At 33.7% G+C, this 13969-nt stretch overlaps 1 protein-coding gene across 1 annotated transcript in view; it reads left to right on the forward strand.

The window, feature by feature from the left end:
- LOC114332026 (tumor necrosis factor receptor superfamily member wengen) overlaps positions 1 to 8984 on the forward strand; it is a 333411-nt gene extending 324427 nt beyond the window's left edge. The window contains exon 4 of the mRNA XM_028281729.2: positions 1500 to 8984. Within this exon, the coding sequence (XP_028137530.2) occupies positions 1500 to 1579 (80 nt within the window). The 3' untranslated portion in view covers positions 1580 to 8984. The remainder of the gene's footprint in view (positions 1 to 1499) is intronic.
- Positions 8985 to 13969: the final 4985 nt, after the last annotated feature.

Here is a 13969-nt window from a genome sequence, read left to right on the forward strand (position 1 = left end):
TTCTCGTGGTGAAAACTATTTTATTAAAAATAACCCCACATATTGATAGAGGGACAAATTATAAGTAAAATTTGTTATATCATGTTATTAAAATAAATCAATACTTTTTGAGTTATTAAAGATCAAAGATTTGTCTCTTTAAGAGCACATGCGTGAAGTTACGGATGATAAAAAGAACATAATATTAATTAATTGTATGTTACTAAAATATTATTTTTATATTATTTCGATATTATAAATTTAGTAAAAGTGTATTCGAATATGTCAAATGTACCCATTATTGGACACCCTGAGTTTCTGGACATGTTCAGTTTATAATAATAGAAAAAATTTAATTAAATATCGAAATAATATAAAAATAATATTTTACTAACATACAATTAATTAATGTGTTCTTTTTATCATCCGTAACTTCACTCATGTGCTCTTAAATAGACAAATCTTTGATCTTTAATAATTAAAAAAGTATTGGTTTATTTTAATAACATGATATAACAAATTTTACTTAAAATTTGTCCCTCTATCGATTTGTGGGGTTATTTTTAATAAAATTGTTTTCACCCACGGCAAGGGGTGGTATTCACCACCAGGGTAAAAGTGCAAGTTGGTACTAAATTATTCTTATTTCTTGGGGTATGCTCTAACTAGTTACCAATTTTCATGCAAATCGATGAAGGTTTAACAAAATAGGAGGTGAAAACCTTTAATGACTGCACTAACTTTCCCCTCATCTCTTATTGCTACTTCCTATCCACTGAGGTGTCAGCCCCTGAAAGGGGTCATAATTGTCAATATACAATGGACACATTTCACAGGAAAAACTCCATATTACTTATGATGATGATTTTTCGGCTCTAGCTCTCCGTCTGAGTTAAATAAAGACTGTTGCAGAGTGACTCTAGCTCTTTCAAGTCCATCCAATCAAAAGGCAAAGCTGTTACATCCTAGTAACTCTAATGTGATGTACTCAGACCAGTATACAAATTCCTTTAAACCCCTTCTAATGTATCTCACTTTCATTAAGAAGATTGGTTTGCAATTTGTAAAATAATAGTTATTTATGACATAAGTGTTAAAAGTACACGTTTAAGGCACGCATGTGAAAGTTTGCAGAATGAGCGATAGCGAGTTCTGCAATTCACATGAGTGCCTTAAAAATGTACTTTTTAACACGCATATCATACAATATTTTTTCTACAAACGTAATTACGGGACAATATCTACAAAAACTTTTACTTGAACTTGACTGACATTCCAATTTTATATTTTTTTGACATTACATCAAAATTGCATATACGGTCAATACGAACTGCAGTGCCTTAAAAATATTTTAAAGCACTAGTGCCTTAAAGTAGCATTTTTAACGCTCGTATGGAGTGCTAAAAATTGCATTTTTAACACGGTTGTAGAAAAAAAATGTTAATATATCAAATACTTCACTTTAAAATCATTTTAAATAATTTATACATTTTTGTTAAAATTTGTATTATTCTTTCCAGAAAGAAAAGAAGGCGACAAAATAGGAACTATACCCAGAGGAAACGTGTACATAGAAGAAAACAACTCAAAGGGACAATAACTCCACAACCTCCTTGAAGTACATGTAGTTTGAAAAACGTCTCTCTGTTTGTAGCTATATGTGTATATAGTTGTTATAGATATATTTTTTGTTTATTTTTGTGCTAATATTACGAACTATGAGAAAACTCTCAATACAATACAAATAATGAATAAAGATAAGTAGAATGATTTCATTTCAAAAGTTTTATAAAATTCATTAGTTTGTAAATCTTAGAAAGTCTAATTAAAACATCATGAAATGTCTAAGACCTAAGATATTATGCAATATATTATCTTGGTTTTTCGCTTTTTAAACGATTTTTTTCTTATCGTCATCGTCACTTTTGGTACTATGCAAGTGAACTAGATTCATCATCATCACCATCCAGCCTTCTGCATCCAAAGCTGAAGATAGGTCTCCCATAATTTCTTCCAGTTTTGCCAATCTTAGGCTTCCTGCAACCAATTCCCAGCAATCCCCAATTCCCTAGAACTAGATTACCAAGAAGTAAAATATATGCTCGAATGCACCGTTGCTAACCAGGACCTCGATTTTTGACCCTTCGCTTCGTTATTCAACGTATTCGCTTCGTATCTGTTTAGTGTACAGATAGCGAATGATCGATAACGGAGCGAAGGGTCAAAAATCGGCCTGTAGATTATGGGTGAGGTCGTTCATAGAGGTGAGAAATATAAGATATTGAAATACAATATTGACATAAAACAATAAAAAAAAACAAGAAAGAGAGCAACTTTTCAAAAAAAAAGAGTGCGCCACTGTTTTTAAGTATTTAAATCCCAAAAAACGGAAGTGAGAGATTCATCAAACAAAGAAAAAAGTGAAAGTATCACAAAAATAAAGGATGGTAAAATTCACTATATCAAAATATATCAAATATCACAAATATCATAAAATAATCAAATAAAGTAATCAATTTATCATATGAAATATTAATAAAGTGGTCATATGTCATGAGCGCGCTAATAACCGGCAAAATAACGCAAAAGATGGAAAACATGTTAAGTTATTAGATAAAAAGAGATGAAACTGTAAAAGTGGGAAATTTAGCAATAGAAACCTATAGATTTACATTATATTGATTGTTTCCCACCTTTAGATGTGTCAGAGGAGTATGCCAAATAAAACTGTCACTGTCACAGTGGTAGTTGTAAAAACTATTAAATTCTCTTGTTACAGTTTGACTCCGATATGTCTAAAGGTGGGAAACAATTAATATAATGTACATTTATAGGTTTCTATCGCTAAATTTCCCACCTCTACTTGTTTCATCTCTTTTTATTTCACAACGAAGTTTGTTTTCCATATTTTGCGTTATTTTGTTGGTTAGCGCGCTCATCACTGATTGGTGTTAAAAACATAAATCGTTAAAAACAGAAAAAAGCAAGATGATATAATTTGAAACAAACTAGAACTAGCATTTTCCGCATTGGAATCTTGAAAAAATATAATTTTTTTACCTGATTATCTTGCCAAAAAAATCTAAAGAAATTTATCAGAAGAAAATTTAAATTGTTCTCAGATCGTATTGGCAGTTTTCTCAAAAAATTTTCTTTTATAAATACTGTATATTTTGCTTCATTTTGTTACTTATATTAAGTAACATTCGAAATCTTAATATCAAGTTTATTTCAACTATAAAAATGCATAAAATAGGTACAACTTAGGTATTATAAAACCGTTTTAATGTCTCCGATAGGTATATTATATTCCTGCACGTCAATGGTTGAGTAGAACAGATATCCTGAGAGTGGTTCAAGATTTTTCAAACAGAAAAATTGTCATTGATCGAAGCTCCTATAGTCTCCCTGACTAGATTAGCTAAAGCTGCACACATATTGCGCTGAACCAGGTATTGAGGTTCTTTAATCAAGATGTTCTTCTTCTTCCTGGACCCCGCTTTCCAATTATTTTTTCGTGTAGGATGGCTTGCAGGAAACATATCTGAATTCAATTCGAATAATGTGTTTGAAGTATTGTAACGTTCTAGATTATTTGATGGTGGTCAGTATCTCTTGGTTCTTTTAATTCTTCTGAGGATCTCGTCATTTTGACTTGATTAGTAATGGATAGTCCACGGATTCCTCCGATATAGCCACACCTAAATTGCTACCAATCTTCTGCACATATCTTCGTTCCATGTTCACGATTCAATACCATAAAAAAAGACAGAGAAGACGTAACATCGCAGAAGTCTAGCAGTTGTTGGTCCATTTTTCATTTATTATGGTGCCGAGATAGATGAAGTATGTCACTCTTTCTACTGGGTTTGGTTGACAACTACTTTTACTGCTAGTGAAACAACATCATATGGTACAATTGTTAGTACAACAGCAACAGCCCCGGTGTGCGGTTTGCGCAATTTGATCGCAGGTGTATTATTAGTTTCTGCTCTTCCATTGATCCGTGCATAACCAAAATAAATGTATTACTTTTTACGCTTTGTATGTAAACGTACGTAAGTAACATAATCCATTCACTACTTAATTAAATCGATAAAATGCTGTTCTTGCAATGTATTGTATATATGTTTGATGTTGTTAATATTTTATGTTTATCACAATGTATAACATTTAAAGTTGCACAGCAATCGTTAGTAAAGGACACAAATACTTGGCAGGGTTATATTCAGTTAGAATAATCTTCGTATATGTGTCAGCGCTGAAAATAACATACATAACATTGATTTATATTGTACAGATTAATAACATGTCATTTATCAAAGTCAGTTGCACGTCAGACCAAATAATCTCCATGGGAAAAGATAAAATAGTGCAAGAGAAGATACTTAAAGGTTGAATAAATGTTAACAAATTAATTGAAATACTCGTGTAATATTTTACATAACATAGGAGACAAATAGGCCCTAAAAATTGATAGAGAAAGAATAGATATTAAATATATATTGAGTGACAAAAAAGGTAAACATCTACATGTATTTATCCGATTTTAGTAATTTTTGGTAAACCTGTTCAGTAAAATGATCAAATTTTCAACTTGATTTGTCAACTTACTGCAGAAGCTGATTCAATAGGGCATTCCAACATGCTGTCAAAATTAAATCAATATGACGACTGGGAGGTAAACATAAATATTATTCTGTTAGTTCTTAATGTGTTTTAGATCATTTTAGTTGCGTTTCTTTGTAATTTTGATAAAGTTCAGTTTTATGAGTTACCATCAGTGCTACATTTTGAGCATAAAACTGAACTAAATAAGTTTTCATCTGAGAGACAAAAACAATGGTTAAATGCTATAAAACATCCTATAAAAATGCTAAATCACTGACTATGTCCATGTTACGTACGCTTAGAAAAATGTCTCTACTGTAGGTTAACTCCGACTCCTTGAGGGATAATGGATCTATATTATTTATTTTGCCTATCTTTTGCCTGTACCTACTAGCAGCACCTGTATTGTCTATCAACAAATTTCGAAAATATTCACTCATGTTTATTTATTCACTGCTTAAAACTAAATAAAGTCGTTTAAGATTCACGTATTTCTACAACTAAAAACTAAACAAAATCAACAACAAAATGTTCGGAAAATACAACTAAGAAACTAATAAAGGTAAAAAACTTAAGACACATAATGTGGTACAAATAGAACCAAATACAATGTTTGTCTCCCAGCGGTGTCATAAACGTCAAAGTCTCGGAATGCCATATAATGTGTCGAGGATCTAAGGTAACTTATATACTCATTGACACGCCTGGGCGTCGTTCTGATAAAATGATCAATATCCTGCTGGGTATCTCATTCCAGGCTGAGTATTTACGTTTCCGTGTTCATTTCAAGACCGGGTAGTTTTGAAATCGGCACGTAAACGGCGGAGCATATCTCCTTTTAAACACGTGTGCATTTCAAGACGTTTAATTTTGAAATTAGCAAGCGCACTGGTTTGTAAAAGAACGCGCCTAAAATTATCACAGATACGTGTTAAGTTGTATTAACATTATTTTATTTTATTTGAACTGTTTATCACAAATAGCTCCTATCTGCAGAATAACAAATTATCATTCATTGGATCTGTGGAAATAAAACAATTTTGTTACCAAAGTTACCTTCTTTTTTTCTTTATAATTTTTCAAAAAACTCAAAGTAGTGCCAAAATATCCTGTCAAAATAAACTATTACGATACGTATACATTTTGTAGTAATGCATAACAATATAGGTACTAAAAGTGTTATGTACAGGGTGAGGCAGATAACTGGCCTATTAGAAATATCTCGAGAACTAAAGGCAACAGGATCATGAAAATTTGAATACAGGGGTTTTGAAGGATGATCTATTAAATGAAAATATTTTCATCTCTTTGCAACTTCCGGTTATACCGGAAGTTGCTTATAACTTCGGTTTTTTAAATGGGACACCCTGTATATTTTTACATTTTTGGATTCTCTTCGATGTTTTCTTTCTTAAAATATGAGCATTTGTAATGTTATACAGGGTATTTTAAAAGATAATTACGTTTTTTTATTAATTTCGTAGCAATATTCACACCCTGTAGAATTGTAGTAGTTTGACAACTAAAACTCTACTTACGTTCAAATGATTTTTAATATAGTCTGCTATTGCTAAGAATCATTAGTATAGCTAAATCTTTAATTTTAGTATACAGGGTTGGTCAAAACTCGGAATGAGTATTTTCTGAATTTTCTTAAATGGAACACCCTGTATTTTAGTATTGTAATGAAATGATATTTTATGGTACTTTTTTATTTCTTAAGCATTCCCTATACCTAACTGCTTTAATTTGTGCTTAATTGTTAATCGCACCAACAATCTTAACTACGTAGGTATTTTGATAGCTAATTTAAGGATCAGTCTGGATTATTATGTATTTATTTCTGAAAAATTATTTGTGATTGAATATTTTCACGGCCAACCTAATAAAATTTTACGTATTTTTTGTTGCAATTAATGTTTAGCTTGAATCACCAATAACTCACAAATTAAAGCAGTTAGGTATAGGGAATACTTATAAAATAAAAAAGTACTATGAAATATCATTTCATTACAATACTAAAATACAGGGTGTTCTATTTAAGAAAACTCAGAAAATATTCATTCCGAGTTTCGACCAACCCTGTATACTAAAATTTCAAAATTAGCCATACTAATGATTCTTAACAATAATAGACTATATTAAAAATCACTTGAACGTAAGCAGAGTTTTTAATGTCAAACTATTACAATTATACAGGGTGTGAATGTTGCTACGAAATTAATAAAAAAAAACATAAATATCTTTTAAAATACCCTGTATAATATTACAAAATCTCATATTTTAAGAAAGAAGATATTGAGGAGAATCCAAAAATGTAAAAATATACAGGGTGTCCCATTAAAAAAAAACCAAGTTATAAGCAACTTCCGGTATAACCGGAAGTTGCAAAGAGATGAAAATATTTTCATTTAATAGATCATCCCTCAAAACTTCTTTATTCCAATTTTCATGATTCTGTTACCTTTAGTTCTCGAGATATTTCTAATAGGCCAGTTATCTGCCTCACCCTATATATTAAAAACATATTTTAGTTACAGCTAAACAATTATTGTTCAGCAAACATATTTTTAGCTATTTTTAAAGCTATTTTTAAGGAAGTAATATCATAGGAAGAACAGGGTATATCAATAAACGGAAAATTCTTGAAAAACACAAGATTCGCAGACTACACCGCTATTTTTGCAGACAGTTTAGAAGCACTGCAACGAGTAGTACCTAAATAGATTACATCAAGTCAGTATAAAATATGGACTACGAATGAACGTTAAGAAAACCAAGTTCATGATTAATTCTAAGCAACATACAATAGAGGAAGGCTAGATATCGAGGGAAAACAAGTAGAAAGAGTGAATAACTACAAATATCTGGGAACCTGGGTAACAGAAAACAATGACCAAGGTAGAAAAATCAGGACACGAATCGAAATTGCAAGAAAAGCATTTACAAAAATGAAAAAAATGTTTGTTAATCGAGACCTTTCTCTGGAGCTGAGAATAAGAGCCTTAACATGCTACCTGTTCTCGACTTTTTTGTATAGAATGGAAAGATGGACACTGAAAATAGACAACCTAAAGAAGTTGGAAGCATTTGAGATATGGTGCAATAGAAGGATTTTGAAAATACCATGGATCCAACGAGTTACGAATGCACCTTAAATAATTTACTTAAACTTAAATACACAACACGACCCTCAAAGCTAAGTTGATAAACAGCACGTGCAACGAATAATAGACCTATTAGTTCTATGCACTTGTTTGTAGAATTCCAACGCCACATGTTTCGGTACAAACCCGTGCACATTTCGGGAGTTGGCGCTTTCAAATCAACACCTTTTTAGAACTAGATATGTATCACCGTTTCGGTGTCCGTTTCAAAACCGCAATGTCTTGAAATGAACACGCAAACGGAAATACGCTTCCAGGCTACTGCAACTTCGCGAGTAAGTAAAGTTGGCTGCGACCTAGCATGTCCCAGACATGTTCAAATTTAGACAGATCAGGCAATCGTGGTGGTCAAGGCAACTGGTTGATCCATGAAAGCTAACGATTCTCTGGCAACATGCGGTCTGCCATTGTTTTGCTGAAAAATTGGGTTCGGGATGGTGTTTACATAATGGAATAAGTTGAGGCTCCACTACTTCGTGACTATAGTGTCGGGCTGTCATATTTCCTCTGATGAAAATAAGTGGTGATCTTCTACCATAAGCGATAGCATTCCACGGTATGGTGAACGTACCGATCTGCCAAATTGTGGGTCATATATTTAACCACGTCAACTTCTCACTCTTGGCCGACCCCCGACCATCGTGCATACTCAGGCAGAAGCGGGATTCGAATGAAGATACATGTAAAACACATAAAAACAAGTGTTTCAAACTAAATATTCTAACTCAAGAAAAGGAATTGATACTTTCTATCTAAAAAAGATAGCCCAAAAAGATTTGCAATAGAAAGCCAATAAGGAACATAATGAGCCTTAGCTCTTTTACTGACTTTGTAAAACTTAACTAACTAACTACAGTTGTATTCAAAGAAGTTATGTTCCAAATGGTCTGCCTAATACAATCAATCTTTAGCTCTAGCTTATAAATAACTGTAGTGGAATTAAAAAAATGTCGATCACTTGTTCGTAGACTAAATAAATGTTCCATATGTTTTCCCAACATTGACGCAAATATTCTAAACAATACATATTTAAAATATTTTGGGTGTTATTTTGCCGCTGATATGACATGAAGTTTATGACAAACAGTCTGTACATTTTGAAAAATCTACTGCACATTTATTTTTTTAATACGTTAAGTGTTGTTTTGTAGATAATTATATTCGTATTTATTTTGAACATTGTGTATGTAAATTATTGCCAAATAAAATTTTATTTATTTTAACACATGAGGTTATTTTATTTTTATCCCGAGTAATTAATGAACCAAAATAAGGAGGAACCTGGCAGCATTTGTTGGAATAAAGCCAAATCTATAACTTTTGTTAAAAATTTTTGTCCTAAAGTCCTAAACCTTGAATAGGTTGCAATATTTAAATGTCTTGAGATGTACTATTAGTCGAAGCAATAACGCACTGAACCTCCGAAAAAAAAAAAGGATAAGACGGATCTTAATAATTATTTTTTTTTTTGCATTCGATTCGTGAATGCGCCAGGAAACTTTGTGAACCGGAGCCATGATATAATATGTATTGAAAAACTGCACACAAAAAATGCATTCTTAAAGTGCATCTCAAACAGACAATAAAAAAAATTTAAAACTCGTGAATTATCGGCGGAAATAAGTTAAATTTTGTTACTCGGGGGGTTTTTGGGGCCACTGAAAACGAATATGACGTCAAAAGTGATCTCCGGAGTACCTGGTGCCAAGGGTACATACCTACTGTTTACGTCGTCATTAAAATGCATTAAAAAATTAGTCAAAAATCATTACTTGGGGGGTTTTTGGGGCCGCTAATGACGAATATGACATCGGAAGTATTTTCGGAGTACCTGGTGCCCAGGGTACCTACTGTTTAGCTCTCTTGTGGAGTTTTCGGCAAAAAATTTATTAAAAAATTTGTCAAAAAAAATTACTCGGGGGTTTTTGGGGTCACTAACGACGAATATGACATCGGAACCGATCTCCGGAAATCTGGTGCCCAGGGTACCTACTTCTTATGGAGTTTTCGGCAAATTCATTAAAAAATTAGCCAAAAATCATTACTTGGGGTTTTTTGGGTCGCTGACGACGAATATGCCATCGGAAGTGATCTACAGAGTACCTGGTACCCAGGGTACCTACTGTGAACCTCGTTTTCTGGAGTTTTTGGCAAATTCATTAAAAAATTAGTTAAAATTCATTACTCAGGGGTTTTTGGGGTCTCTGACGACTAATATGACATCGGAAGAGATCTCCGTTGTACGGTGTACCTCATGCCCAGGGTACCTACTGTTTATCTCGTAACTAATGATGGTTGACTAATTTTTTAATGAATTTGCCGAAAACTCCAAAAAACGAGGTAAACAATAGGTACCCCGGGTACCAGGTACTCCGTAGATCACTTCCGATGTCATATTCGTCGTTAGCGACCCAAAAACTCCCCGAGTAATGATGTTTGGCTAATTTTTAATGAATTTGCCGAAAACTACATAAGTAGGTACCCTGGGCACCAGGTATTCCGGAGATCGCTTCCGATGTCATATTCGTCGTTAGCGACCCCAAAAACCCACGAGTAATTATTTTTGACTAATTTTTTAATAAATATTACGCCGAAAACTTCACAAGACAGCTAAACAGTAGGTACCCTGGGCACCAGGTACTCCGAAAATCAGTTCCGATGTCATATTCGTCGTTAGCGGCCCCAAAAACCCCCGAGTAATGATTTTTGACTAATTTTTTAATGACGAGGTAAACAGTAGGTACCCTTGGCACCAGGTACTCTGGAGATCACTTTTGACGTCATATTCGTTTTCAGTGGCCCCAAAAACCTCCCGAGTAACAAAATTGAACTTATTTCCGCCGATAACTGACGAGTTCTGAATTTTTTTATTGTCTGTTTGAGATGCACTTTAATAATGCATTTTTTGTTTGCAATTTTTCAATATTATATCATAGCTTTGGTTCACAAAGTTTCCTGGCTCATTCACGAATCGAATGCAAAAAAAATTATTAAGATCCGTCTTGTCCTTTTTTTTTCGGAGGTAAGACCGATTTTAGTGCTTTTTTGCTTCATCTATTTCACAGAACAGCAGTTTAGTGGCATATTACAACACTTTATAGGAGAGTGTAGGGAGTAGTACTCCCAGTGGTGTAACTATAGGGTGAGAGGACTGGCAAAATGCCACGGGCCACCGGGGGCGAAAGGCTGCGAGCTCAAAAATGACATTTTTAACAAAATTTAATAAAAAATAAAAAGTAGTTAAAACCAATTAATGTTAGACACAACCAACGATCATATACAAATTCAAATAAATAATTAAAGTAATAAAAGACGGTTTAAGATTTAATTTGTAGACTACGAAAAAGCTTTCGACACTACAGAACACACGGCTGTAATAAACGCAATGCAAAATTGTAGAATAGACAGTAGATATATTCACTTAATAAAATAAACTATGAACCAAGCTACAGCTACATACTACCTAAATGAAAATGAATACACTAACCCTGTACCATTAAACAGGGGAGTCAAACAGGGAGACACTCTATCACCCAAACTGTTCACCTTAGTTTTGGAGGACGTGTTTAAAAATCTAAATTGGAAATATAAGCGAATAAACATCAATGGCCGCTACCTCAGTAATCTACGATTTGCGGATGACATAATCCTGATAGCTACTGACCTACAAGAACTGCAAACCATGCTTTCAGAACTACACATAGAATCTTCTAAAATACGGCTGAAAATGAATTTAAACAAAACAAAAGTCATGCACTCCGAAGAAACCGTGACAATAATAAACGACAAAGTTATAGAAAAAGTTGAAGAATATATATACTTAGGACAAAAAATAATACTAAATAGGGAAATTCAAACGGAAGAAATAAAAAGAAGAAGAAAGTTGGCATGGGCAGCATTCGGCAAACTGAACTAGGTATATACTCAGAAATCAGCAAATTCAACTACATCTTAGATCTAAAGTTTTTGATGCATGCATTATTCCGATATTAACATATGGGGCACAAACATAGACAATCACAAAAAAGAATATGAACATACTCAGAGTCACTCAACACGCGATGGAAAGAGCAATGCTTGGCATATCACTTAAGGACAGGAAAACAAACACATGGATAAGACAGAAAACCAAAGTCACCGATGTGGTACAAAAATCATTAAAATTGAAATGGGAATATGCTGGACATGTAGCTAGGAGCGATGAAAACAAATGGCACAGAACAATACTATCCTGGAGACCATACCAACACAAAAGACCCAGAGGCAGACCTCCTATGAGATGGACAGATGATCTGAAACGAACTGCCGGGAAAAATTGGCTACAAGTAGCGTACAACAAAAAACAATGTTCAAATGTAGACGTGAATGGCTAGAAGAAGAAGAAGATTTAATTTTGTTTCAGAGACCATCCCATCACCTTCCCTTTACGTACGTTTCCCCCTCTTGAATTCGTCAGAACGTCCCGTGGTTTGCTCTGAATCAAAAACAAATCTCACTGTCAAGTAAGCAAATTGATATGAAATAATTTGCTAAAGGACGCAGTAGCGACCTCTATTAAAACAACGAGAAATCTAAAGAACAGAAGCTGTAAGATTTCTTACGCTGGAAAGCAAAATTCTGGTAACAACCTGAATTCGAGCCTTCTACAATTTACAATGCAAACGGAAATGCCTATAAATGAATAGACATAGGACATAGGGAATCTACAAAAAGCATTCGTCAACTCTTCTAGTTATATAGGTAAAAATCCAACGAATTTTGAGTACTAGTTCTCAAAATGTGAGTAGTACTAAGGTAATGAAATAATATTAAGATTTAAACGCATTTATAAGAACAAGATCAATTGTATACAAGGCTAGTGCAAGTACGGAGGGTTGCACTATAGGCGAAGCAATAAAGCACTAAAATTGGCCTTACCTCCGAAAAAAAAACAAGACGGATCTGAATAATTCTTTCTACATTCGATTCCTGAATGGGCCAGGAAACTTTGTGACCCAGAGCCATGATATAATATTGAAAAACTGCATACAAAAAATGCATTCTTAAAGGGCATCTCAAACAGACAATAAAAACATTCTGAACTCGTCAATTATCGACGGAATTGAGTTCAATTTTGTTAGTCGGGGGTTTTTGAGGTCGCTGAAAACGAATATGACGTCGAAAGTGATCTCTGGAGTACCTGGTGCCCAGTGTACCTACTGTTTACCTCGTCTTCTGGAGATTTAGGCAAATTCATTAAAAAATTGGTCAAAAATCATTAGTCACGAGATAAAAAGTAGGTACTTTGGGCACAAGGTACTCCGGAGATCACTCTCGATATCATATTCGTAGTTAGAGACCCCAAAACCCCCCGAGCAATGAATTTTGACTATTTTTTTAATGAATTTGCCGAAACCTCCAGAAAACGAGGTAAACAGTAGGTACCTTGGATACAAGGTACTCAGTAGATTACTTCCGATGTCATATTCGTCGTCAGCGACCCAAGAACCTCCGAGTAATGATTTTTGGCTAATTCTTATTTGAATTTGCCGAAAAACTTAGATGAAGTAGGTACCCTGGGCACCAGGTATTCCATAGAACACTTCCGATGTCATATTCGTCGTTAGCGACCCCAAAAAACCCCGAGTAATTATTTTTTACTAATTTTTTAATAAATTCTTTGCCAAAAACTCCACAAGACGAGGTCAGTAGGTACTCTGGGCACCAGGCACTCCGGAGATCACTTTCGACGTCATATTCGTTTTCAGCGACCTCAAAAACCCCCCGAGTAACAAAATTCTGAGATAATTGACGAGTTCTGAATTTTATTTATTGTCTGTTTGAGATGCACCTTAAGAATGCATTTTTTGTATGCAGTTTTTCAATATTTTGTCATCGTCAAGTTGACAAATGCCAAAGTTATAATAATTTTTGGATCTCTTACAGAAAATATTGAATTTTGGCGCTTTTTTCGTAGATAGTGTGTTGGTTTGTGTTCCCATTTGGTTTTTTAATTTGTTATTTGCAGTTTAGAATAGTTTACTGACAATTTAGTTCTTCTGATTAGGTAAGGTATTGGAAATTTTATTATACTATAGTATTAAGGTAATAAGGACGATAAAATAGGCGGGGATCAGCCCCCGCCTAAACAGGATCCACCTGATAGAAGCGTTATGAACTCAGAAATGGATATAACAAAAAATAATGGTAAAGTTTATGATATCCAGAACAGG

The sequence above is a fragment of the Diabrotica virgifera genome, chromosome 1 (genome assembly GCF_917563875.1).
Source record: "Diabrotica virgifera virgifera chromosome 1, PGI_DIABVI_V3a".
NCBI classification, from domain to species: Eukaryota; Metazoa; Arthropoda; class Insecta; order Coleoptera; family Chrysomelidae; genus Diabrotica; species Diabrotica virgifera.